The sequence below is a fragment of the Porites lutea genome, chromosome 4 (assembly GCF_958299795.1).
Source record: "Porites lutea chromosome 4, jaPorLute2.1, whole genome shotgun sequence".
In the NCBI taxonomy this organism is placed as follows: Eukaryota; Metazoa; Cnidaria; class Anthozoa; order Scleractinia; family Poritidae; genus Porites; species Porites lutea.
In genome coordinates this window covers 47,570,672-47,597,847 of record NC_133204.1, presented here as the reverse complement: position 1 = coordinate 47,597,847, position 27,176 = coordinate 47,570,672, and the positions used below count along the sequence as shown (strand labels likewise).

Genomic DNA, 27,176 nt, shown 5'->3' with positions numbered 1-27,176 from the left:
GGAGGGGTGATAAGGGTGGGCGGAGAAAATCCGCGAACAAGTGGGAATTCATTTAAGACCTTTGGCCCTCTATCATACCGAGGTTCGTACATGATATCGAAACCGGCAGCCTTTCGAGATTAAGGAACTGAAAACCTGTTGTCAGAACTTTTCACATATGTTACCAGGAGTCGTCAGGTTGAAGTATGGCAATAGCTCTCTCTGTGTTGTTGTGCATGATAGTTATGCTAGCCCTTATAATCTAAAATAGCGCAGCTACCACACTTTTGTGAAGATTATCGGTACGCCTTTCTACAAGGTTGGGAAGACGCGATCGAAAAATTCAGTCTTTTTCACTAACGATGCGTCTGACTCTGGGAATAACAGGCTTGTACTTTGGCGCAAAAATTTACGTTTTGATTTGTTTTAATTCTTTTTCGCTCTTCTTTGATGGATTTAATTGCAAAGACGTTACCTATCATAATCCACTTTACCTTGGTACACTTCAAGCTCGCTCGAGTGTTAATCCCTCTGTCCTCATAAAGGTTACAAGAAACAAATCATGCAATGTGCTACTTTATGAACAGAACAAAAGAACAATTCATTTGGTTTGGATTACAAGTTCGTGGCTTCTTCCTCAGCACTTTTATTTCAAGGCAAATTTTTTCATTATTTTACAATACAATATATAGAGAGGATGTTGAGTTTTGGTACATAGGGTTAATCCCCCTAGTTTGATTGCATTGGATTAGTGCTTCCCGTGAATCGCGAAGAAGGTCGAGTTAAGTACTTTTTGTTTTGTAATAGTTTACTTTACACTGTTATAACCTGATGTCTATGATATGTTTCCAGCACTGCAAAAAAAGCAGTGAGGCAGTGTTAAGTCAAGTCGCAGAGGAGAATCTAACAAGATTCTAGAGCTTCAGCATTTGTTGACTCAGTTTTCGAACGTGACTACTGACTTCCTAAGACCATGACAAAACCAAATAAGCGTAATTGCCTAAGAGATGCAATGTTTGCTTTATAAATAAATGAAGATGACTGGATCGGATATTTTTCCTTTTGTAAACCTCTGAGAAAAAAAAACACCTACATTTTGACCTTACGCCCTTCGCATTAATATCAATCATTAGGACATACCGTATTGTATAAAATGGCACCTGATATCCTGGTTCTCAGAACTGAGCCACCAGTTTTACTGATCGATGTCCGACTTAATTTGTGTTCAAAAGGAAATTGTAATTAAGTAGGTTTCTAACAACGAGGCAATCAGTATTTACCGCAGGAAGAACAGGCCACGTTTTTCGTGACCGTGATCAGGGGAAAAGAGTCTGCAAGCGTCAGTCTGCGACAGTTTACCAAGAATTGTTATCGTTCATGCGCGCCGCAGGTTCCAAAAGGGATTTGCAAGAGAAAAATTGTTTGTTTTTTGGATTGTTTCAAAAATATTTAAAAATTTCGTGAATGCAATGGAGAGGGGCGAACATTTTGGGCGACGAATGGTGAGTGCACGCAAATTTGTTGTGAAAGTGTTCTAACTGTAACTTAGTCAGGCATCAATATAACATTCAGTTCTTGTAGAATATACATCGTACCCTGGATAAGCTGCTAAACCGGAATCAAAAATTAGACTTGCGAATTTAAGAAATGGCAATCCGAATTTAGTATCCGTCTGCCGGTTGCCGACAGTTATGGAACTTGAAAATAACTTTATTAAAAGGGAAGGAAGTTTTTCCTTGGCAGGAATGATGTCAGCCTTACCGTACCAAAAGATTGATTGTGTCAAATCATAACTCATAGCAAAAACAAATCAGTTTTAGAAAAAAATGATAAAATAAAGGTAAAGTAAACACTACTTGAGGAAAGTTCTGCGGCTCACTCGCTTCCACTTGAATTACGCAAAGACAAGCATTTCGAAAGATTTAACCCGACGTTTAACAACAGAACAAACTAAGTTCTCCTAAATCAGGTCAGGTAACTAGCAGGCCTGCGTAACTAGCATGTTTTAACAGAGGCGACTTTTGCGATTTAAGCTAGGGACGTGTCTTGGGTGACGAAGTTAAATTCTTGGCACAAATAAAATAAGATCCATTAATGTACGACAGTGCTACTTAATTTTCAAATTTCCGATGTGTATATATCAAATACCTGGCAAACAATTTGAGGCGTAGCTGTCTTTGCGTTGATTACAGTCACGTTTCAAGTTTAGATTTGGTGCGCATCTAAACACAACTCTTAAGTCCAAGCAGATGGAAAGTGTAGAAAAATATCATCCCTTTATGTCTACCAATGTTGATTAATAAGAAAATTGTTAGGATGAGATGAGCTGCTAAAGAAGGAAGCACGGGGCGGAACTTGACAAAACCCGACAGCCCTTGAAGGAACAAGATTTGTGATACAACAAGATGCATGATTTGTTTTTTTTGAAAGTCATTTCCCCAGGACAACGTCGGGAACTTGTCTCAAAGAAAACAGCGCAACATTTCCGTGAGTTCTGCGTCCAGTAACAGCATTGAAGAAGAAAGCGGGAAAATTATTCGCGCTGCTGTTTTGGGCAAAGATGGCGTCGGAAAAACAGGTGAGAAAGTTTAAAGTAAACAACCTACAAAAAAAATGCCAAGTCGAAGATCACTATTCATACAAAGCAACACGTATTTTGGTATGGAAACTAAGATCACTGTTCAAATGACCTCTAATTAAGCCAAGGAGCGGAAGACAAACCATTTACTACCCTTTCAAGAAAGTCAAAATCGTTTCGTAAAATTTCCAGGACAAGTTTCTGACAAGAATTTACACAATAGAATTAATTCCATTCAGTCTTCGCCTGTGGATACAAAGCCCTGCTGCTTGTCGCTGTTGATATTTCACTATTGTATGTACACTTTTCTCTGACGCTGTCGCATTTTCAACCCATCTTAGTGTCATTTCTCGCCATTTCTGCTTTCCTATTAACCCTTTAAGTCCCAATAGTGACCAACATCAAATTTCTCCACACAATATCCATACAATGTCAAGAGATAAGTTACGAGAATTAATAAAATGATCACCCAAGAGAAAATGCCTTGATCCGTTATCAAATTCTCTCAGCTAATATCTTTAAGGAAATGTATGGAGATCAGTTTGGAGAATTTGTATTTGGATACCGGGGCTTAAAAGGTTAATATCGCTTTTCAGGGCCATGTCGCTTGTAGGAGTTTTACTCCTCTCTGTTAAACTTTGCGCGCTTCCCTTTTACATTCGCGTTTATATCGGTTCCCTTATAAAGCCACATCGGCAACGGGCTTTGGGTCAGCTAATCAGGATGCTACTTCGTACAGCATTACTCAGTTATAACTAGGAGTAGTTTGGCACCAAAACATTAATTCTGTCTAAATTAATTTGCAGCCGGAAACAAATAAAAATACAGGCATATTTTCCGTTCCATACCAAGTCAAATCAGATATTAAAAATAGCTTTTTCGCCCTTTTTAAACAGACAGTATTTATACCTAAATATCTTATCACCGATAATCAGATTGCTGTGCTATATCCTTCCGCAAAATCCGAAACCGTGTGAAGACCATCATCACCGACGATGTATAAAATTAGTTCTAGAAAGGAAAAATTAGGGGGGTGGAGAGGTACAGAGGCTTAAATTTTGTTGTGATTAATTAGTGCCGGATGTGAAAAGTTAGAATAGCGCATATTGCTAACAAACGAATATGTTGCGTGACTAAGCCGCTCCTTAACACAACAATATGGATTCTCTGATGTATTTACTATTTGTTGGACCTTTCTAACTTAAAAATATTTACATTAGATGAAGATGCAGTAATCCTGGCAGATGATCATAAGTTTTGTTTTTGTTGTCTTTTTTGGCTAGTTTTCATTACCCCTTGACCCCTTGGTGGTTCAATCGCGTCGTTGCCAGCATTCTTAGCCTGAGGGGCGCGACGCCACCACTGACTTCCCTGTGAAATGAGAAATGAGCGCAGAATTTCCAGCTGACGACGCGTTATTACCCCACATCTGGGTATTACTTACGTTTGGTTGAAGCAAACTTCCTACGCGGCACGACCAATCAGAAGACTACCCAGATCCGTAGGTAGAGACGCCTCAGCTCATCAGCTGTAATCCTGCGCTCATTTCTCAGACTTCATTTCGCGGGGAACCAATGGTGATCTCGCGAAATGTCGACGGTTTATTTTTTTTTTAGGCTACAGCAATCTCAGTCTTAAAACTACTCCCCATGGGTCAAGCCTAAAGGGAAGGCAGACCGCCCCATGTCCAAATGTCGTTTGCCTTCTAGATAAATTTGGCGGACGCGAAAACCAAAGAACAATTCACCCCAACATTAAATTAAAAATTATTTATTACATCACCGCGTCCCTAACTAACACGGCTCTTCTAGAATCTAAGCACCCAGGAACACTAAAATTACTCGATCCGGATCCGCTTTCACATTTTTTGACACTTTTAAGTCGTGCCGAAATCTACTGGAATATGTGCGCAATGTTTACAAGCAAAGCCTCAGAGAGTTTTTAATTGTTGATTTTGGAACCTAAACCGTTATGTGCATTAGCTTTTATGTAACAATCAGTTTCTAAGATGAGCCACGAGCATCTTTTAGTGTATATTATTTGTAAAGCAGCAAAAATTACTCGTTGACATTACTAATTTGGGAAAGAAACCACAAAAAAAGAATCGATGGTCTACGGTTGATCCGATTCTAGCCAAATGTCTATTTCGAAAATTTTTCAATGGAGGAATTCTCTTTTTCTGGTATTTATGTCTACTTTTGGTACGGTGTACATCAAAAAGCAATGAATGCGCTGAGCTAGCACACCTACTTTCATCTTTTTTAAATAATGGGGGTAAAAGTTTATTTTAACACGTTCATTTGGCCTTATTTCAGCATTTACGGTGCGTCTATTGACCAGACGTTTCATTGGAGACTACGATGGAACACTAGGTAAGTTAATAACAAAGCTTATTACAAGGCTGAATCCGCGGGCGGGTAAGATAAGGCGTATCCTGTGTTCTGATTGGCTACCCGAGAGGCTAAGATGGGACCATCTTGCCCGCTCGGGATTTCCCGCGTTTTGGTCCCTCAAGAAAATTAAAGTTCTCTTTTTGGAAAGAAATTTATTGATCAAGCTTGATCGGTCAATATGGCTGGGTATTCACCTCATTCTTTTGTGCGTTGTTATTGTCCTCGACTTCGTCTCAGTCCATAAAAAAAATGGCCAATATCCAGCCACGCTTGGTCAATAACGCATTATCTTTTTTGTGAATCAAACTGGCCACACATCGATCTGGCCACCACAGATCGTAAGAGACACTAAGTCAGACATGAAAATACATTGCCGTAGGTTTTGGCCTGATTAACAGGTAATCTAAATGTCAGTACTGTTTTGTTTGTCCTCTTTATTTTTGTCTACATTTTTATTTTCTTGAGTGCAGGAAAACACCAAAAATGATCAATTCGTAAAAACCGAAGCTTTGTTTCAATATCTTACCCAGCTAATTCTCTTTAGTATATACTAAAACAGTGGATAGTGCTTTTCGCGCGCTCTGATTGGCTACTCAATCAGTGAATATCCTGCACTATTCACTGATTCACCTCCAGTTCCTCCGAGCGAGCGATGCCAAACTCGCGTAAGTTGCGGGCAAAATGCCTTCCCGGTTTGCTGCCGTAAACAAACAAAGAAATTTCACAACTAATCAAGCAAGCTGTTTCTGAAATACACGAAGAAGGTGACGAAGATCGGATTGGAAGTTTTAACAGGTAAAGCTTTGTCTTTTTGACATGAATTTATCGATAAAACCGGTGAAAAAGTTTTTTGTTTACAAATGCAAATTAAGTTTAAGTCTTGCTTACTTTATTTAGTTGAGTTGTTCATAATCTTTTTTTACAGAAGGATTTTAAATACAAAAATAATTCACAACTCCTTTTAAAGAAATTTCCCCGCAAGAGCTAAACAAATGCCTTCAAAAGTTTTAATTGTCGGCAAGAACAAGCGACGGCCACGGCCGCCCGGTCATTACGCGCCAAAATTGTAATCGTTGGCAGCAGTATTTGAGTTAAAAATCGTCATTTTTGTGCTCAATTATCTCACTGTGTTAGTATATACTAAAACAATTATTCACCTCAGTGTCGGTGGCTAGTCGTGGATATTTACCTCACTGCTTCGCAGTTCGGTAAATATCCAGGACTAGCCACCTCCACTTCGGTGAATAATTGTTATTTATCATTAAGATAAGTAAATCAACTCATAATAGTCCATTTTTCGCTGGTTTTCAAACGGGGACAAAAGATCGTTTATCACTTAATTTACTTATAATAATTCAATTAAATTCGTTGTAGTGATCTAGTTCCAATCGAACGCTACAAACGCACGTTGATCGGCATGCCACGTTTAAAGAAATGCTGTATTCATTAATTCTTAGTCAATTAAGCGACGTTACGATTTGACAAAGCACGATTTTGGAATGCGGCCACCTAATTGCCTCTTCTGAACTTTACTGATCTCTTTCCCGTTGTTGACTAGCATGTACAGGGATAATATTGTCAAGATTGGGTGTGACTGGTTATTATATAAAGCACACAAATTTGGTTTAACAACTTCACTTTTGTGCTGGTGGTCCAATCTGTAGCCGGGTCTCTATTCTTTCACTCATGCAGTCATTTATTACTGAATCTGTTTGATCCTAATCAAGAGCGTGGCTAGGCTATTTTTGCTAGCCGTATTATAAGGACCCTCAGGTTACCTCCAATATTAATACAGTAACTACATTATTCAGTCTTCGATATCTCTTACTGCATATTTTCATCATAAGAAGTATATATCTCTTAATGTAATTATGTCACTAAGCCATGGATGGATCTCATGCTCTTGAATGAACTCTCGTTAATTACTATTTAAGCAATAGAAAACGTTTTCCGTGTTTGCAGAGCTTGATATGAACACGAGAGGGGTTGGGAGAATTCGAGACAGTTATGCAAACCCGAGACGAAGTCGAGGGTTTGTATAACCGTCGAGAATTCTCCCAACGCCTCGAGTGTTTATATCAGGCTATGCAAACACAGGGAAAAAGTTTTCTATAGTGCTTTTATAAAATAACTTTCCTGAGAAAAAAACGCAAAACTCTTTGTATGGCACTGATTAAAAGAGAAATTCTTACCAGTCGCAAAATCTTGTCCACGAAGTCCTGTACGCGTAATCAGTTCTTGTTTTGCAAAAAGATGCTTTGCAAAATACGGATTTTTCTCGCTTAAAATGTCAGCTTAAGCGAAGAAAAATTGACTCACCTTCTTTGTAACGATTTTCCATGTTTCAGCCGACGAAGGAATTGGTAAATAAAGAAAACTTGTCGAGTTTTGAACTCGAAAACTTTTTCAAATTCGTGCTTACGTGATTAGCGCGCGAAAAGCCAAGCAACTTGACGCCACAACCACGTTTACATACTCTCATGCAAACACTACTCTCGGCCAATCAGAGCGCGCGTACTATCTTAGTTATTTTATAAACTATGATAGCTGAAACGCTCTAATCGCGATTATCTCCGCAAGAAGACTAAATTTCTTAAGGCAGAAAATAAGCTAAACCTTCAGCGCAAAGCTGACGATCGAAGATTCTTGAATACTAGTTTAATCAATATTTTATTAACAGAGAGCTGGTATCAGCATAGAGTTGACATTGATGGACAAGAAGTCACATTGCACATCTTTGATACCGCTGGAAAAGTAAGTTTGCCAGTGTGTTTAAGTAATCAATCAACAGAGCTTTGGGTAACAATAGTTATACCCTTTCAGATAGGAGATAGTCCATCGGCACTCTTCTTTATTTGTGCGTCAACTTTCACAAATGTGTTAGCGTGGCACTTTGAGGTCAATTTTAACGGCATGCAGCATTTTGTGCAGCGAGTTGTATGGTCAAGATTGACTTCAGACTTGCAGATATAAAACTCGGTTCCCGAACAGCGACCTGTAAAGGAGCTTAAGTTAACCCCACTTCCCACAAATACATTAAAAAGCGAATTGTGTCAGTCACATAGAGAGGAGAAGTGTGACTTCACGTTACCATGGTAGTAATATTTCTGGATGACAACAAAACCAACGACGACGGCGACGGAAAGGAGATCGGCAAAAAATGACATGTTTATATTAACAAACAACAACTTTGCACGTGCATCACGCTATTTTGTACATTTCTTTGCCGTCGTTGCACCACTACGACATGAAACTTCCTAATTTCACGAGCACGCTTTATGGAGTAGGTGAACACAGCACAAAAATTGTCCCTTTCATTCTCTAAAAAAAAAATATGGTCTCAAAGAAAATTTCGCCAAGATTTGCCAAATTAACTGAAATTGGATAAGATCGGTGAAGTTTGAAATAGTGCAAATAGACTTTTAAGTGACTTTTTCGGTTTGTTGTCATCCATACATTTTGCAACCATGGCAACGTGACACCGACTTCTCCTCTCTATTACACTGAAACACGTGCTAACCAAGTGCTAAAAAAGCAGATACAGCGATTATATCCTGATTCCACTACTAATACACTATATATTCTGCTTACCTTAATTGAATTTTCTTTATCTTATCAGAATTGTAAGGAAAAGATAGACATCTGCGCTGCTCAAGATATCATATTTGTCCTTTACTCCATCACAGACCGCTCTTCCTTTCAAGAAGCTACACTCATTGTCAAGTACCTACATGAAGCAAAAAACATTCCGTCGTCAGCAATATTTCTAATCGCATCAAAAGCCGACCTAAAACGCCACACGGAAGTCACGGAGTTCGAGGGAAAGCTTTTTGCGGTGAACACGGGATGCTCGTTTCATCAGTTATCGAACTCTGAGAGTTTTTTCGAGCATAACAAGATTATAAAGAAGGCTTACCTTAGGGCTTCGCTTGGCGGACAGAAGTTTCCTAAGTCTCCAGCTATTATGAGACGTTTGAAAGGAGGATTTAAGAGCAAGGCTCAAACAAACGGCATTCCCGGAACTCCAAGAAACAGGTCCGGCAGTGTCGAATTCTAGAAACACACAACTGAGCGGAAAGCGACAATGATAAAGACATTATTTAAATGTGAATATAACTATTAATTCTACTTCATCAATAGCTGCAAATTTTCCTTGTACCCATCGCTTGATAAGGGCATCACCTGTCCACGCAAGGGATTCCGGATTCCGGAATCCCATATCTGGGATACTTTAACAGTGAAATGAGGAATACAGCTCAAGGAATGCGGAATCCCATAACGATTGGAATCGAGAATCCAAGTTTCACTGGCAAAGACTAGAATCTGACTAGGATTTGAAGTCCACGATGTGGAATCCAGAGTCCAAGGCTGTCTTGGATTTCCCAACATGAGGCGAAAGGGTGCAAGATTTCATAGGGTTGGTTTTAGGTTTGGATGAAACTAATTAGTCGTACATTGTAAATCTTATAGTGTAACCTAAGAAAAGGAGATTAAATTGATTCGCACCAAGTTTCTAAATCTAAGAGCCCTTTGCAGCAAAAGGGTACAAAAACGCCTTGCTTGAACACAATCGCGGGAACCTTCTAAAGAAATGAAATGTTTTCGTACCGTGAGACAGTTTAGCTGCAAAGGGCTCATATAAAAGCCAATTCTCCTCGAACGATGATGTATTTTAAAGGAATATGTTTGTGCACCATAAACAATATTCCCAGTCACATTTCAGATTCCACAAAAGTTTTATATATACATGTTAGTTTATCTGTACATGTTTAGTCATATATCACCTACCTTCGATTTCGAAATAAGAGTAATATGAACGATTCAGTTATTGTAATAACGATTCTGATGAAATATTAAACTATAATAGATTAAATAGTAAATGTATTCTGATGTATTTATAATGTATGAATTGAGTTCGGGCACGGGGCACAGCGGCAGCACGACTTTTGAAACCAGGTCGACCTACTGCCGTGCTAAAGTTTAATTTAATTCGATCAATTGAGTTCCGCACGGCAGTAGCACGACGTTTGAAACGGGACAAAACGGGCCTTATTTGTTAACGCCAGTATTCGTTGAACGAAGACAGAAAAAGAAGCGATTTTATTGCGTTTTGGCCAGGAGTCGACGCTTGAAAGATTGGAAACGGAACTTTTCGAAAACTAATCCGGGACCATTATAAAGCGTCCTCACCGTGTCAACGGGAAAATTACGCCTCCTTGATCAAGAATACCTCGATCCACCCCTGAAAATGATTAAGGGTTGTCACAGAAACAAATCCCTTTCCTCACCTCGCGTTTTTTTCACCCTTTCTTAAAACAGAAAACAACAAAACAAACAAAACAGCCACTCTCATCCTTATGTTTCACGCGGTTCGCTAAATTTTCGCTTCTTCCTAGGTGTCCCTTAGATCCGATTAGACTACAAAAACTCAAGGAGTCAGCCATTTGTGAATTTTAGATGAGCACAGGTCAGCTGGATTCCAGCTGAGGTGTGCGCCGGAATTCCAATGACGTCATGGAAGGAGAAGATTGATTCGAGATTTCTCGGTTTTAGACCTCGCAACAGAGCTTAAGCAAGGACGTTTTTGAGGAAACGCACGTCAACAGGAAGAGGACGTTTTGCATTCTTGGGCAGCGAACATGCCCATATCTTCGGCCAAATCATCTGCATACGAGAAAAGACACTTAGCAAGACAAATTTGGAAGCGTCAAGGCATATCAAAATGAAAAACGGCACACTTCCGGTCGACGTGCGCCGTCCAAAAATTATAAACGTCTTTGCTTGAGCTCCCTCATCTATAAACATGAACTGATTTTTCTGCAATTCTAATCGAGACTAGGTCTCTGCTCTTCATCACTCTCTCAATTGCACTTTGTACACATCTCATTAGCATTTAAGATTCACTTCGGCCCACTACATATGCCATAGGAAATTGTTGCATAATGTATAGACTCCCTGGAGCGCCTACCATGTACCACGCACGCCGTAAAACGGACCAATCACATGCAGGGCCGCACTGAAAAGGGTGCCATCTTTGCTGTGTTGCGATTGGCTCTGCACACTCGCGTACGAAAACACTCTCAGCAAAGCAAAACGGAATCAATCAGAAAATCAATTTTAGACGGTGCTGATCAACTGAACATTTCATCCAAAAGCTCAATGCCGTAGGTTCACTAGACCCTGGAAGTCTTCGTCCCTTCCCAGTCCTCCCAAGGTGAAACGAAGGCGCGGCAACCCGGCGATCGCGGGATGCAGATCATCCTCTCCGTCTTCTTGTTCTGGGTTTTGATCGTTTGTACACGAAGGAATTCCCTCTAATTACCGACATCTAAAAGAGGATTAAGGCGTCAGCAGTAACATATGCGATCATGAACGCGATATTGTGATTACGTTTTCACATGCACGTGCAGTTGCACGTTTTAACAAAAAGTACATTCTGAGATGAAAAAGACTACAATGGTCGTAGTTTTGAGCTTAACCAAAGTTAGGGTTGGCCAGTTACTTTGAATCGAACTAAAATATGAAATGAAAGAAGGAAATAAGAATAACAGAAATTATATCATTTTTTGTTCAATAGTAAAATAATGATGACCATCACATGCCGTGTCTTTCCCTGCAATATATCAAGACATAATTATTGCGCTTGAGTGAGAAGACAGCTCTTAACTAATACATAAAAAGGGGTTTAAATACTTAATATATATGTTTATATTGCAACAAATAAATATAACAAAATGTCTCTTACTGACTGTCCCTTATTTTCGATCGCGTGATTGCTATGACAAATTCAACATACATTATTACGAACTCTTCCAACAAACTGAGGTCATCTTTGAATATAAATAGCCCTCAACCGATCTATTCCGGAATCGATTAAGCTTCTGGGTCAACGATTCGGCAATTTTCTGCAAAAGGGTATGTTGACCACTTTCTTGATCATAAAGTGAGACTGAAGGGTGTTGGAGCGATCTCTGAGGTTTGAAAGATCACGTAAGGATTAAGTACGCTTAACAAAAGAAAGAAAACGTTCAACTCGAACCTTTGTTACCAATATAAAGGTGAGTTAAAATATTTATTTTTACTCCTTCGGAAAAACATTCTGAAGAGAACTGACGGCATAGAGGAAAATGACTCAGTATTTCGCTAGGTCAATGCCTACGCAAAACGAGTCTTACCACCCCATGTATGATCAGGCTAAACATTTTACGTATGAGTGCAGTGTCTTTCATTTCTGTTTTAACAGTAGACAGGTCTGATATCCTACACACATGCAGGTCCGGAAAAAGAGGGGCGTTAAAATACTAGAAGATCTCTATAAATTGTTGGGAATTGTTATGTGAAGTGTATCAGTCAATGGTGACGATACGTGCGATCCGGCATAGCTTACGTTCCGTATACGCGTCCTAACTTCAGATCAGGCCCCGGTTGTTCAAACGTTGGACAGCGCTATCCACTGGATAAACCACTATCCAGCGAATAAATAATGGGGAAACTAATTGCACTATCCACTGGATAGAGATTTATCCGGTGGATAGCGCTATCCAGCCTTTGAACAACCGAGACCAGGGCAATTTGTATTTATTTACAACCACTAACGGTAACAAACCCCAATTAAAAACAAAAACGTCTTAATCCGTCACAGAAAACGAATGGGATCCTCTTATTCATGAGGGAGGTTTCACAAGATGAGCTCAAATATATGACCTGCCGATTCGCTATCAGGACAACAGAACATTGAGTATAGTGGCACATAGCTAGGCATGTTGACACACAGTGATTAAAGGTAGAAACCTTCGACTGATACTTTGCCAACACTAGTGTATCGACGATTTTAGGAGCTATTTTTTGGCAATTTTGTGACAATTTTTGAAATCTTCATGTAGCGATCGATTTCCGTAGGCTTCTATAATGAACACATTGGTTTACCCGTCTTGGCTCTGTCTTTGTTAGCTCTTACGCAAAGAGCCTTTATGTAATCACCGATAGTTTACAGGCGTAAAAAATCACCTCCGGAAACGGATTAACCGGGCCTTTACAATTCGCATCTGCCGTAACAAACGCAATGATTATTGCACCTTTACAGCTAGTTACATCGTCTTTATTCTCTACAATCAAACTAACTTTTAAAGATAAGGAATATCTGCTAAGAGTTACAGGGATATGGAATAACAAGACACCCGTAAGAGGGCCTCTCTGAAGTTCTTCCTGTTTGATTCGTAACATTCCGAGACAATATGAGTGCAAATATTCCCTTAGTACGAGATCTAACCATTGCGATGAGGAAAAAAATTGCAGTAATAACATATAATGGAGGCTGCTGTTCCACAAGTATCCATACACTATATATTGACTACAATCAATAATTATACCAAGTTGGCACGCATAGTTAATAGAAGTGTCCTCTCTATTAATGGTTCAGTTTGTAGTTATATAATTCCTTTTAATCGTGCTTTGGATTCCGAAAAGAAAAAGATAATTTTGAAATTTTGAAATCGCGGCGCCTCTTGACCTAATGTTTAAAAATAGCACAACTGTATTTTTTTTTTTTTTTTTTTTTTTTTGTCATCCTGAAATATATTTACCACTGACTGAATCTTGCGCAGTGTTTTTTAGGGATACCTCATGTAGAACTTTTCGTTTGAAAACGAGGAAAGCCTACCTATAAAGTTTGTTTTTTTACAATGAGACCTCACATTAGGAAAACTCAGAGCAATAGCGGGGAGTATCATAAGAAATCTCTACGGTCCACAGCATAGATAATTTGAAAAAGATATGGCTATCTACCATTCTATCTGCTAAATAGACATCCTCTTCTAGTAATGAAGAGTACATACTTTCCGGGAGAGGCTCAACCCAGGCATAGCCCGGTGTGCATTCACTGACATGTAAAAATCTGCCTGAACTAAACTTATTATATCAGTTTAGAGAGGGTTACACTCCAATAAACGATAAACCTGAGCCCTCTAAGAGTCCTCAACAAGACCCATAATGAGACCATTATGGCTCTTGTCCTCAACTACAGATGGCATTGGATACACTTTGAATAGACCTCTTCAGCTTGTCGGTTTTGTTTTCCAAATAGAGGTCTCAGGGCCACCTGATCCTTTGTCTTTTCATAAATTATGCGTTCGTGCGCACGTGAATGAGACGAAATTTGAAAGAAACATTTCTTTGGAGCATTAACACATGACCTGAATTGGGAAAACAAAACATATAAGCTAAAGAGGTCTATTCCTGATCAAACTTATGGCGTTGACGCCAGGACTCGAACCCGGGCCACAACAATAGGAGCCAGGCAAGTGCTCACACAACTGGTCATCGCTGCTCTCTCTTAATTCCATTCTCCCCAGAAACCACTGCGAGCTACCGCCCGCTTCTTTGATTGAGCCGCTGTCCAGCGCCATGGACGAATAAACTTGTAACTTTTAACATGTAAAATTTCTTTTAAGACAAGTTTAAAAGCTCTCGCGCATTTGCTTGCGCCTACAATTGCTGCCTTAATGTGAGCCTGCTGTGAATTTGCGCTATTTCAATAATTCAGTACTTATTGGGATTATTCATTCCTACCTATTTACTTTGTCACTGTAGGTAAACCCTACTAGAGTTGAATTCCTGGGAATCATATCTAAGTTCAGGAAGAGAAATGAAATATTCACGTTATCAAGATGAATAAAACGCGAAATAAGGCATTTTTACGTCGTAGTCGGGCAAAAACGGCAAAGAAAAGTACAAGAAAGCGCGATGCATCCGTGCAAAGTTGTTGTTTTGCTTATTAAACCTACTGTTTTGTTGAATTAAGTCCCTAATGCTTCCTGCGAAACAAGAGGAAGTGCTGCCATTTGACGTTTTGACCTAGGCATCACTTGGACGCGCATGCCAGATGGAAAAGCACTAGAAACGGTTGCTTGCAGTGCATGATTTCTCTCCCTTCGAAGCCGCAGCGTCCGGCCTGGAGAAACCACTGCTCGCTGGGTAGCACGCACATGGTGTACACGCAACATGATAACTCTGACGTCCTTAAAAAACCAAAACAGAGCGAGTGTCTTTCAAACAGAAATATTTCGTCGCAACTCGGGGAACCAAGCGTAAAAGTCAAGTCTATTTGAGGCGTGCGACAATGTTGTATCTAACGCCCAAAAGAACAATTTAGCTGTTAGTTAACTCTCCGTGCGCCTAGGAAAGCCCTTATTTGCATTTTTTGTTTTTAAACTGAAATCGCCTTCTAGCATTTTCAGTTCAGTTTCATTTCAACGTTGTTTCTTCAAGAGCACTAAGTACTAGTTTCCTATCAGGAGTATCTCTTTTGCGGTCCGACGTTTTGCGCCCAAAAATATGTAAGTGCGTTGTCCATTCGTCTACTGTATTTTGTTTTTGCTGTATTTCTTTTGCGCTCGCAGCATTTCAGAAGTTTTATTTTCTCCTTGTATTTCAGTTTAAACCACAACATAACAAATACAAAACATCGCAGTACATCGAAGGGAACCTAATCTCAGTCGAGTCTATTGGGTCTATAGTTTACCATCTCGCCCATTGCTGTCTAACCTCGACGACACAAATCCTATTAAAGCTGTGCGTCTATTGTTAAAAGTCGCCTTGTGACAGCTATAGACAAGTTAGAATATAGCTGTTTATGTAAAGAGAAAATAGTCCGTAAACGTGGATTGCTTTGATTATAGCCAATGAACATTTAAATAAAACATTTTGATCATTTTGGATCAATGGATTAAATCCGGGTAATCCGACAATCGATATCAGTCGATAACTTCTGACTAATGTCGTTTTAGTGACATCCAAAATAAGTGAGGACGAACCGAGTCCCTTCCGCTTCCTTTAGTACCGATACAACGTGAATAACCGAGGGTCATTACAAAAAAGAATTGGATGAACAATACACATACCTTGGTTCAAACATGCTTTATTTTTCTGTTCTAATCTAAACCAGCTATCAATCGATCTCAGACCAAAAAAGGAAAATAAAAATCAAACCAACAATAAAATTAAACCACAGCACATGACATCCGAAAGTCAATCAGCAAATGTCTTTACCAGCCGCATCAGAGTCTGTTATTTGGTCAACATCCACTGTGCTGTTTGCATGTAGCAGCTATTTGTGGCATACGACAGAGCCGAAAAGTCACGTGTCTGAACTATGTTTATAACTGTAGGGTGCTGTATTGCTATTGCATTTCAGTCACTGGTTACTTCCCAGAAACGTGACCAATAATAATAGCAACCAGGATCATCATTAACAACGTTGCACGTAACTAAAGTGAGTGTCTTGGCAATCAAACATCAATTTAAGAATTTTTTTTAGTTACGTGTGTCTTATCTTTTTATGTTTCAGTGCGGTTTACCTCTATTATATCATGAGGCGAAAACGAGCATCCACGAATCATCACCAGGGACATCAAACGAACATTATTAATGTGCATGCTGTGGTCTTAGGACTGGATGGTGTGGGCAAATCAGGTGGGTTGATCTATACATTAGCGCTTTGAAATGGTCCACTGTTACCACTGCTGGTTTTTCAAAAGATAAATTTGGTCACTGCTCTTGCGCGCAACACAAAACGCAGAACACGCATGTTGGAAAAAAAGACACCTTCAAGTTGATTCGATTTCCCTAGACAGAGAAAAATTGGGGTAGATTGATCGTAAAGTCGCAATTAATCATCCCGCCTTAATAAACTACGTACTGAACAATGATCTTCTTTGTGAATCAAAAGCAATCCTACATCTTGACCTAAATTCAGACTCAAAGCAAATCATCCAAACGTAACGTAAAGATACTTTTGCAACCGAAGACGTTTGCACAGCCTGACAGGGAACATGCAGTTTACAATCGAACAAAAATAAGGAATATTTCTACGATAGATATCCATTTGTCCTTGTTGTGTTTGACTTTAATTTACTTTTTGTTTTTCCTGCAATGTTGAGGGCTGAATCAAAAAAGAAAACAGTTCAAAAAAATCTTAATTAGCTCCTTCTGGAAGACGGATTGCATTTTTAAAAACAAGGTTCCATTAGTTATGTTCAAATTAAGAGATTTTTTTTTATTACTATAGGAAACTGAGGCACCAGAGATAAACTATTCTTAACCACGAGAGTTCTAGTCTGAATTTTCAACCAAATATCGTATTGTTAAAGACAAAGTTTGAAATATACTACGTAGCTTGGCGACTCCACCTCAGTGCCAAAACTGACCATGATCAATAAAGTAAAATAAGCAATCAGTGGAATGCGTCAGATATAAAATAGGACTGAAAAACAAATAAGTCGTTTGTCATCATGTTAAACGTATCGTGTAAATTAATATGTAGTGCATAGAATAGCATCTGCTGTGCTAAAGACTAATGAGCTGAATTTATTCCAAAACGGAAGCCACACTGGGTATCTATACAGTTAAAATGGTACGGCGCACATTGAGGACCAACCAACTGTCGGCTGCGCTGAAAAGGATGTCGAAAGGAAACACAGTCGCCAGATATACTTCCTGATATTTTAGGTAGTTATCAGTGCGGCATCTTGTCGCGAACTAGAAATCAATCCACCACAAAAGCCACTCGTAACTTCACATGCTGATTTTTTTTTCTGATAAGAAAGAGCTGGATAACCATAAGTTAGTCTTCCTTTTAAAGTACCTAGTACACAGACGTTTTGACTTTCTTGTGCAATAAAATGTAACACTGTAGCTTGAGGTTGCATTTTTTACTTAAAACTTGCGGAAAATCACTAAAAGAAAGTTATAATATAAGGTCTCAGACTAGACAGTCCACTAAGAACTAGACCAACTTCGCCGCTTGAAATCACTTATCAATTAACAACTTTCATCTTCGGATATGACTGTGTCCACTTGAAAAGATACAATAATATTGGCCATCACAAAGCGCATAAAAACTCTCATTTATCAGAACGCCCTACAGATGAAAATCCTATTTGGGCGCAAACTTTGAGAACTTTTTTTTAGTTCGTTGTGCATGATCTAGCAATAACGAGCTAAATATAAGATTGTAACGAACAAACAAGCAAAACATGTAAACAACATGAAAATTAATGGAAAGGATCTAACTAAAGAATTCAGGGAAAGATAGCTGCAAAAATGCATCAATACACTTCAAAATAGTATCAATTACTTTTTATCACTACAAGTATCTCTTTCTTGGCTTCTGATATTATACCGACGTACTCGGTGACTTGAATCTAGGAAATACGTACCCAGAATTTTAACCTGAGGTTAATGTGGTTCTCTATCTACCTATATGGGTATTTCCGGTGCCGAAATTCGTAGTCAAAAAGGAAAATACAGTTTAAGGTACCCTGCCGAGGGGCACGCAATGGTTTAGATTAGACAGGTACAGTGATTAGTCTAGACCTATCGGTAGCAATACCGCTAGTGGTAAAAAAAATCTGTGCTTCAATTCCTTGAATGACTATTTGCAAACTAATAATAACATCAAACAACGACGTTTCCCATATGAATCTTTAAATAAGGCCTGATTCTTTTTTAAAGCTTAGTTCTAAATATTTCCAACATCTGAATCATTCAATTTACCCTGGCTCTAATAATATAGATATAGTTTCACACTGCGCCATCTGTGATTGTTAAAAGATATCTTTTTTAAGCATCATAGCTATACTATCTAGAATTCTTGTTTGAAGAGCTCTCTAACGTTTAGCAGCCAAGCACTTAGAAGACTTAAATTGTGTCGGGAATGCAAACGTGTTACAAAAAGTCCTCCATACCCTGTAGACGTCTCTTCAAACGTTTCGTCGTGTTTTGTGTTGTATGCAAAACATGTGATTTACCTTACTTCAAACAAACATTAAAAACATCCAAAAACATTCAAGTTCAAAAACGTGATCGATGAAAGTAATAGTCATCCTGCATCACGTACTCGAGAGTTATCATTATTTGGAACATTTGAGCATTATAGTACGAGATGATCATGAGTTACTAGGAACAGCATTGTCCTTATATATGCGTCTTTTGTTCAAGTGCATCCGCGCGTTGAGATTGGTTAGAACGAGCTCACTACGAAGTCAAGTGAGTTCTAGAATGACACTGGGCTATGTATAGTCGAAACTCCTTAACAAGGAAACCAAGGGAACAAGCTTAAGCCAAGTGTCCTCATTACAGAGGTTTTCTTATTATAGTGATAGGGGTTGTATGAGGTTTGGTGTCTTTAGAACCAAGACAAAAGTCCGTAATAGACAGGTGTATACTCGGAGATATGGATTATATGAAGTTTGCCGGTATCTTTATCTCAGTGATAGGGAGGGGTCCTAATTATGGAGATCTCCATAAGGAGGGGTTCCACTGCAATAGGTTCTTGTGGCTTGCCCCTTTCTAGGGAAGTTGTAGTCATTATTTTATTGTCCGTGTAAGGACATAAGCCTCAAAATATTAAAGAACGTAATCACCTACATTCGTTGGAAACCTTGGGTGCAATATTCGTCCCTAAAGCATCACGTTAAAATTGGGCGGCGAAGCCTTTACAGCAAATCACGGGATTCATGTAACACTGTTACTATTTGTAAAAAGGAACACTGGAGCTAGCTCATACTTAAGAGAGATCTTTTTCCGTTGTAGCACTAACTGTGAGATTTCTAACAAGACGTTTCATTTGGGAATATGACAAAAATCTAGGTAAGTGGCTTTTACTCTGTCAGGGGGGACAACGTTTGACCAAGGGCCATACCAAGAGCCATAATGGCTCTTGGTTTGACCTGTACCTCTGTTAGTGTGTTGAACATCAGTTAGTCGGCAGGAGATTTTAACAATTCTTGGATGAGTTAACCTTCGCGGCAACAAACGCGGTTATGGAATGGTAAAGAAAGTAAATTATCTGGACCCATAAATATTCCTCCTTTTTGGAGAGTGCGGCTTCGAAAGACCCTTTAATATTCAAATAATAATTTTCCTCCAGAAGGCGAATGGATGGTATGCATCATGATATGTTTTTCACATGCTTTCGATCACCTTCGTTTTTCTCAAGTCAAGTTGTTCTTTACAGAAATGACGTATCGACATCACATGACCCTAGATGGGCAGTACGTGGCCCTTGATATAATGGATACCGCGGGAGAGGTATGTTGACCATGTTTTACCTGTGAGCAATACATTCCATTTCTGCTTGAGCGGATAACTTGCCCTTGGTTATTTCTAGCCAAGGACCTCTCCCATACATTCGATATCTACTCGATCAATTTAATTTCAGTCAATTCATACAGCCAACTACTATGGCCGAATGTGATGTTCTTGTTCATTCCTTCCCATAGAACACAGAGGAAAAGTTGGTGAAACTGGCCTCATTCGGAGAACTGTTCTTCATCCTGTACTCAATAACTGATCGCGTTTCATTCATGGAAGCAAGGCGTTTGGGGCGTTACTTTAAAAAGGTGAAAAACAATAACAGCACCCTCATTCTGGTAGCAACGAAGACAGACCAAGAACGCCACAGGAAAATCCGGGAGAATGAAGGACTCGGGCTTGCAAAGGAACTGGGGTCTGTATTCTGCGAGATATCTATTTCCGAAGGTTTCACCGAGACGAATTCCCTGTTTTTCGACTCTTTACGACTGTGTTTAAACAAGAGAGGCGTTGATTTGGACAACAAAGTGGAGCAGGAAAATGGCGATAAGGATAAATCAGGACCTTTATCGAGAATGAAAGAAGGTTTCAAAGGAATGTACACAAGAAGAAAGTCGTGTACTGTACTAGCTGTCTAGTTGGAACCATTTAAAGTATATTCAAAAAACTACCACAAAAAAAACTGTAAATACAAAAACATGTGTCAAGTGAATATTAGAATTAACTCGGTAGCCAAACGTTCTTAGATATTACGTATTTTTAGTGAGAAGTTCAAATCGGACATGCTAATGACTTTGGTTCGAGAGGTAGGCAAAAAACATTCAACGGTTAATTCCAGCTGCGCACATCCCCCCGGACAAGGACCCGGGCATTAGCTATCTTTTAGCCTGTTCCAGGCGTTCAGATAGTAGAGCGCGGAGGTCAGATGTTGGGGAGCGAGTTAAATTGCACACCGGGAAAAGGGGTGGGGGGGAACGAAATTCTTCCTGAATTTTTCTCCCGCGCTATACTATCTACACGCCTGGAACTGGCTAGCTTTCTCTTTACTTGGATAGCATAATTTCCCGATGGTGGGTACACTTCAACAACCAAATCAAAGGAGGGTAGATAGCACTACGCCCCATATAAATCCTCGATAACACTGTAGTAGTTTTCGCTTTATTTATAGTGATGAGTCGCGTTGTGGCTTGATAAGCAAAAGAATGGGGGTATTCCTGGGTAGCAAATGCCAGTCCCCTCCCCCCACCCAGGACTGAAGATATGCGCAAATGCACCACAATTGTCAGGGAGGATGTTGACTGATGCAGAACACTGATTGCTGACCTGGATCCAAGTTTCAAAATCTATTTGCTTTTCAAATCATTACACTTCAAAATTGTCAATACATTAGCTCTGAAGGATCTCATTTTTCGGGGTATAATGTTAAAATCCTTATTCTCGTAGATGTATTTGGTTTTTCTTACAGCTAACCTCTTTGACACAATTTGCACATTAGTTGCTGATAAAAAAGATAGCTACCGGTACCTGTTTATACAATGTGTTTAGAACTAAGCGAAATTAAAGTTATATATCTTGCACAAATTAAACAAAATGGCCGTGTCGACGCCAAAAATACCCTGGGTACCAATGTTTTTATTTTTTTTAATTATGATTATTATTGATAGTTTGTGGCAACACCGCGAGAGCGAGGTGCCAAGCTCGGAGCTTTACATTAAACCGTGAGCAGGGTTTATTTTATCCTGGGTATTTTGAGATCGAAGCTCTGGTGCTAGGATAACGCAGAAGATGCTGGAAACGATAAAAAAAAATTCATGCAAAACTCAAAACAGCTGGAACCGAAAAGAGGTGATCGGATCGAGGTGCACCCTTTTGCACTCATTTTTAAATGAGTTAAAACAAACTTTGTACAATGAAACGTTTGCTTCCTGAGATATCATCAGGATATGGTGGTGTAAGGTGACATGTCACGCACTGACATTTACGCGTCTGAGTGTTGCGTGAGTCTTTGCAACACTTTTGATTTAACGCTCTCCGAAAACAGAACTGCGAGTGAAGTGTGTAGGAGTACGCTAGAGTTAATCACCTTAATATAAAAGGGACAGGATTCACAGGATTTAGTCATGAATGTTGACAAATCACGCACAGCACGTGCGTGATAAAACCTATCTGAGTGACCCAGTTCAAAGTATTCACTTCGGTTGAGGTTTGGAACAACGGGTTTTTCGCAGTCAACTCTTGAATAGGATTGCAATTTTTCAACAGCATATTTGCTCTTTATGGGCAAAAGCTGGTAAATTACTCACAATCGAAACCTGCTGCACATGCCAAAAAACTTAAGGAATTGAATCAAAGCGAACAGGGTACGAACAGGAACAGGGTAAGAAGATTGACGGTGATGTGCAAAACAGGGTATGTATTTTAGGAATTTTTTTTGTCCTAAACAGGGTCAGGGTTTCAAATCCTCACCTAAATATTGGTCGAGTAACCCCCCCCCCCCCCCCCCCCTCCGGAATCAAAGTCATGTCACCTCAGCTGCGGAATAGTGCCGCCTCAAGGTTACGCTCACTTACATTTAACTAAATGTTTTTTAGTATTATAGTAACTTCCTTATTATTTTGATCGACACAAAGCATCAGAACTTAAAGTTAAAGTAAACTTACCGACTAAATTACTGCTCAAATGATAATTATCCTGCCAGGAATTTTTACTATCCACGATTTCCTGCTAGAATGTGCATACCGGTTAAGCGGCCGCCCCTGCACAGCCTCGCAGCCACCGAAAATCACGCAATCTTCGGCGACGGACAAACGGCAAACGCAAAATACTCCGGTAACTGGAACTCTGAAAAACAGTTCGAGTTATCGGGGTCGATTGCAAAGTTCAATTTGCAGTGTAAAAAATTGATATTTCTGATTTTTCAACACTTCAGCGTGTAGTGCTGCTGCAGTGCAAGTTTGTTTTATCAGAAACAGTAACATGATGAAGAATTTTTGTTACATGACAGTGTGATTTGGGAGAAAATCCATCCAAATTCTGAGTGGATATTTCAGATCAAATCCTTATTTTTGGGACTCGCCACCTGATCGTTTATTGCCGCAAATAGATTCAGTGGAAAAAACAGTATTTTTTTCAGGTGGGTTTTACTGCAAATTAAAATTTAAACAACGGTTAGCGTACATAACCCTTTTTTTAAATAGAGAGTGCCATTTTGTTATCAAGAATTACAAGAAGACTGGAGGACGTGACAAGTTAGTCAGAGCAAATAATCCTTTTCCGCATCTTCCTTTTCACTTTTGGAGAAAAATCCAAGCGATCAATATTTTTCATACAATAGCGATAAAGCCAAATTTTACCTTGTGTTTCAGTTTTAAGAATTAAGCAAATGACACGTAACAAAAATTCTTAATTGTTGTTCGCATCCAGAAAACAGCAATTGTTCTTATTTGATGGCGTTAATAATTGTTATCCGCTAATTAATTGATCATGAAATTAAAAATGATCGAAGAGTGACGAAGGTTGAAAATAATACGATATGACAGCCAGGGAATGATGATTGATGAAGTTGACAAAATAACACCAAGTTTTCTTTATTACAAGATCAGTCCAGCTTTATTTTTTCGCTGTGGAAAATGTCTTGTTGGGGGAAATGACTAGGACCATTAGAAGTATCTATATCAGCCTTATACTCCAAGGATCGCGTGCAGTTCAATGTAGTCTTGCCTTCGGTACTGTGCAAGCGAGTTGATCAAGAAAGCCGAATCTTCTATGTTCCAGTCGGTTATTTCATTACTTCATAACAATAACCACCGTCCAACCAAACCCCCTGAGATCAAGACGCCTTTCATAACAATAACTGGGCAGCCGGCGGGTCTGTAAACATAATCAAGGAATTTCACACACTTTTAAGAAAGCGGTTGTTTTTCTTATACATAAGAGATAACGTTTTGAGGTAAACTAGTGGCTGTTTGTTCTACGATGGGAAGACGACGTAGTGGAGCTGGGAATGTTCACCTTAGCACGCTTAAGAACGTTCGTGCAGTTATCCTTGGAAAAGACGGCGTTGGAAAGTCAGGTAGGAATCGTGAATGCTGCGGCGTGTATCGGCAGTCACTGAAGAAAAATTAATGTAACTCAAAGTTCGGACAGCGCTATTAAAGCCGCATACCGGCAGTTACTAATCTAAACAATACAAGTTTTTTTATTGAACAAGATCATTCGTAAGATTTCCCTCACGCTGGACCATAAATGACATGGTTGGTTTACACAAGAGTAACTGCAGGGTGAAAAACGTAAACTAGTGTGAGAGCTTTATTCCTCCTTTGCCACATTTTTGAACCAAAGGTACGTGTCTGAATTTAGAAAGCTGTTTCGTTAAATTATTTGTCTTTATGTCACTATTTCGGTGTTACGATTCATGATCATGAAACTAGGAACTGAAATCTGGCCTTATTCCAGGTTTAGTTACATTTTATTGGTTCCCTGTTGGTCACAAATTCCTGCTGGTGTAGTTTAAGACATTTTGTTCCCAGCTCCTTTTTAAGTTGGTTATGCTTATTATATCCCAACGAAAAATTGTGCACCATAAGTATATTGATTATAGGTTAGTCAAGGGCCCTCATACATAACCGCAAACCGAGATGTAAAATTTGTGAACTCTATATTCTGCACATAGCATCACTCTCTACAGGTTCCCATACTCTGCTTTATTTTTTTTTTCTTTCACGCTACCACCTGAGGAAAGTTTCTTAAAAAATGTAATTACTTCATAAACACCGTCGTTCAATTTATAGCTTTTGTTTTTCTTTCTTCTTCTCTTTTGGTTTCACAACAATTCAGACACCACCTCTCGCCTTTTCTCAAAGTAATTCAGTCCGTTTGAAGTTCTAAAGGCACCGCCGCCGTCACGTTTCTTTCTTGCTTCTTTAGAGAATTATTCAGTGTTTATAATTTCTACTCAATGAGCAACCACAAATCATCGATAATCTCTCTTAACTCAGATTTCAATAAATCAAATCTATTGAACCATTTTACGCTCCCCTAGAGAGCTTCTACTGAAAATGGACAGTTGTTTCGACATCGCTGCATTTTTAACTGCATCATAAAAAGTCATCAATTCAACTTTTTCTGCTAGTTTAGTGCCTGTTTTTAGTTTTTGCGCAAAAATAGCTTTAAATATGATTTACTAATAAATGTGTTCTCTATTGTTGTTTTAATCAATTATGACACCTCTGCGATAAGCTGCACTGATAACTGAAGTGTTCAATGTATTAATTGAACTAATTTACCCCCTACAGCTTTGACTGTTCGATTTTTGACCAGACGTTACATTGGAGAGTATGATAGCACATTAGGTAAGCTTTATAAATAATTATCTTTCAAGCGTTCTGGTAACCTGCGAAATCAGCCGTCTCGTCTCCTCGCTCCTGGTCGCTATTGACGTTTGCCACCCGGCGAAACGTCCCCAGCAGCGAGGAGCGAAGAGAAACGGCCTTTTTCGCAGGCTACGGCGTTCCAGGTTTCACACTGAGTAGCATTGAAAATTATCTTTGAAAAGTCAGGTCGTAGATCCACCTGGCTGCGGTAATGCTATCGTTCTTTGCAATCATGTATGGCCGTAAAAGTGTCGACGTGAACCATGGCGGACGGACGTGAACCTTCTGGTCCCGTTTTGACGAAAGATACCGAGTCTTACCAGCTTAACCTTAAATGGTGCGAATTACAATCCCTTAAGCTAAACGGGGAACGATTAACGTGGACGAATAACCTTGAATCGTTAAAGAATTTTGTGGAAAATGGCTTGAAACTACAAGGAAAGTGGTCGTCGCCCGGAGGAAACGTAAAGCAATTCAAAAGTTCTAACAATAATCTTGTCATCAACTGGTATAATAAGAAACAGCTAACCCTTTGTTTCCAAGGTCGAGATGGTCCCTCCTTAAAGGACAAGTTGGTCAAGTTTATTCAAAATAAACAGGGAACAGAAGCTGATACGCCTGTCTCGTATGCTTCAACAACCGAGCAAGAAATTCCGCCTTCGCAAGAAGCCAATGGCATCTGCAGTAATCGACTAGCTTCGGCCGCCGACGCCGAATTTGAGAACAGTATTCAAGAGCGATCGAACTCGGTTATCAGTGCTGATATTGAGGGCTTAAAACTGGATTTACTAATTCTTCAGAAAAAGGTTGAAGCAAATACAAGCCTTCTGTCGACGAAATGCAAATTACAAGAAACCGCTTTTAGCGCCGAGCTCCTCGATTACAAAGAGAGGTATGAGAAGGTGTTATCGACATTATCTAAAAAAGATAATGAAATTGAGGTGTTGGAGGAAAAGTGTTTTTCCTATGAGAGCCAAGTTTTGTCCTTGCAACAAGAAAATGATTCTCTTAAGCTGGCAATGAAGATCATTATGCAAGAAAGAAGCGAGGGCGAATGCCGCCAACAAAAGATATGTGATTGTTGGTCCCAAGTGGGCACACTTGGGAAAAGTGTGAATGATAAACATATCCAACGGCCGTTGGCGGCCTGCAATATAGTAACTCAGAACAGATTTGAGCCCCTTAGAAGTGAGGTACAATTCCAAGTGAGAAATGAGGACAACTATACTGCAAATAACGAAGAAAGTCGCCAACAACAGCAACAGCAACATTCACATGTTGATTCATCTGAAGCGAGCCGGGCATTTGATTCAATTCCAACTAGTCATAACCGCTATCAGGCCTTACTTGTCTCTTCTCCTTCGAGTCAAGTATCCTCTGAGATGCCACTGCATCAGTCTGGAGCGCACGCAAATACCTCTCGAGTTAGTGCAAATAACTCCAAAAGCGGTGAAGTCGGAAAGACAAGACCCATAGTGCTTATTGGTGACTCAATGATAAAACACATTGATCCAAAAAAGCTTTCGCAAAGACATGTACATAAATTCTCATATCCCGGGAAAACCACTGCTGAAATAGCTGAAGCTGTTGACAACATCGCTGTTGCATCCGCGGATCCTTCTCACGTCATCATCCATACTGGCACCAACAATCTTCCGTCGGAGTCTGCCGATTCATGTGTCGCCGATATCAAGAGCCTTGTATTGAAGGTGAAGAGCAAGTTTCCTAACTCAAGCATTGGTCTCTCGGGTATAGTCTACAGAG

The 27,176-nt window shown here is 39.5% G+C and overlaps 3 protein-coding genes across 4 annotated transcripts in view; all 3 read left to right on the top strand.

Moving 5' to 3' along the window:
* Positions 1-1,106: 1,106 nt before the first annotated feature.
* LOC140933867 (ras-related and estrogen-regulated growth inhibitor-like protein) lies at positions 1,107-9,741 on the top strand. Its single transcript, XM_073383530.1, has 5 exons — positions 1,107-1,481; positions 2,410-2,557; positions 4,873-4,929; positions 7,631-7,704; positions 8,570-9,741. Exons 1-5 carry the CDS (start codon positions 1,449-1,451, stop codon positions 9,005-9,007), a joined length of 750 nt encoding a protein of 249 aa, XP_073239631.1. The 5' UTR covers positions 1,107-1,448; the 3' UTR covers positions 9,008-9,741.
* Positions 9,742-11,869: 2,128 nt separating this feature from the next.
* Positions 11,870-21,581, top strand: LOC140933868 (ras-related and estrogen-regulated growth inhibitor-like). 2 transcript variants are annotated; one of them, XM_073383531.1, is made up of 5 exons: positions 11,870-12,008; positions 16,295-16,419; positions 19,540-19,596; positions 19,964-20,037; positions 20,229-21,580. In XM_073383531.1, the coding sequence occupies exons 2-5, from the start codon at positions 16,317-16,319 to the stop codon at positions 20,676-20,678; spliced, it is 684 nt and encodes a 227-aa protein (XP_073239632.1). In that variant the 5' UTR covers positions 11,870-12,008; positions 16,295-16,316; the 3' UTR covers positions 20,679-21,580. The 2 variants fall into 2 exon arrangements, with proteins under 2 accessions (XP_073239632.1, XP_073239633.1); XM_073383532.1 differs by lacking the exon at positions 11,870-12,008 and adding an exon at positions 16,152-16,219 and having other exon boundaries at positions 20,229-21,581.
* Positions 21,582-23,980: 2,399 nt separating this feature from the next.
* Positions 23,981-27,176, top strand: part of LOC140935982 (ras-related and estrogen-regulated growth inhibitor-like) — a 14,246-nt gene continuing 11,050 nt past the window's right edge. Inside the window, exons 1-2 of the mRNA XM_073385562.1 lie at positions 23,981-24,112; positions 25,335-25,391. Coding sequence (XP_073241663.1) covers positions 24,016-24,112; positions 25,335-25,391 — 154 coding nt within the window. The 5' untranslated portion in view covers positions 23,981-24,015. The remainder of the gene's footprint in view (positions 24,113-25,334; positions 25,392-27,176) is intronic.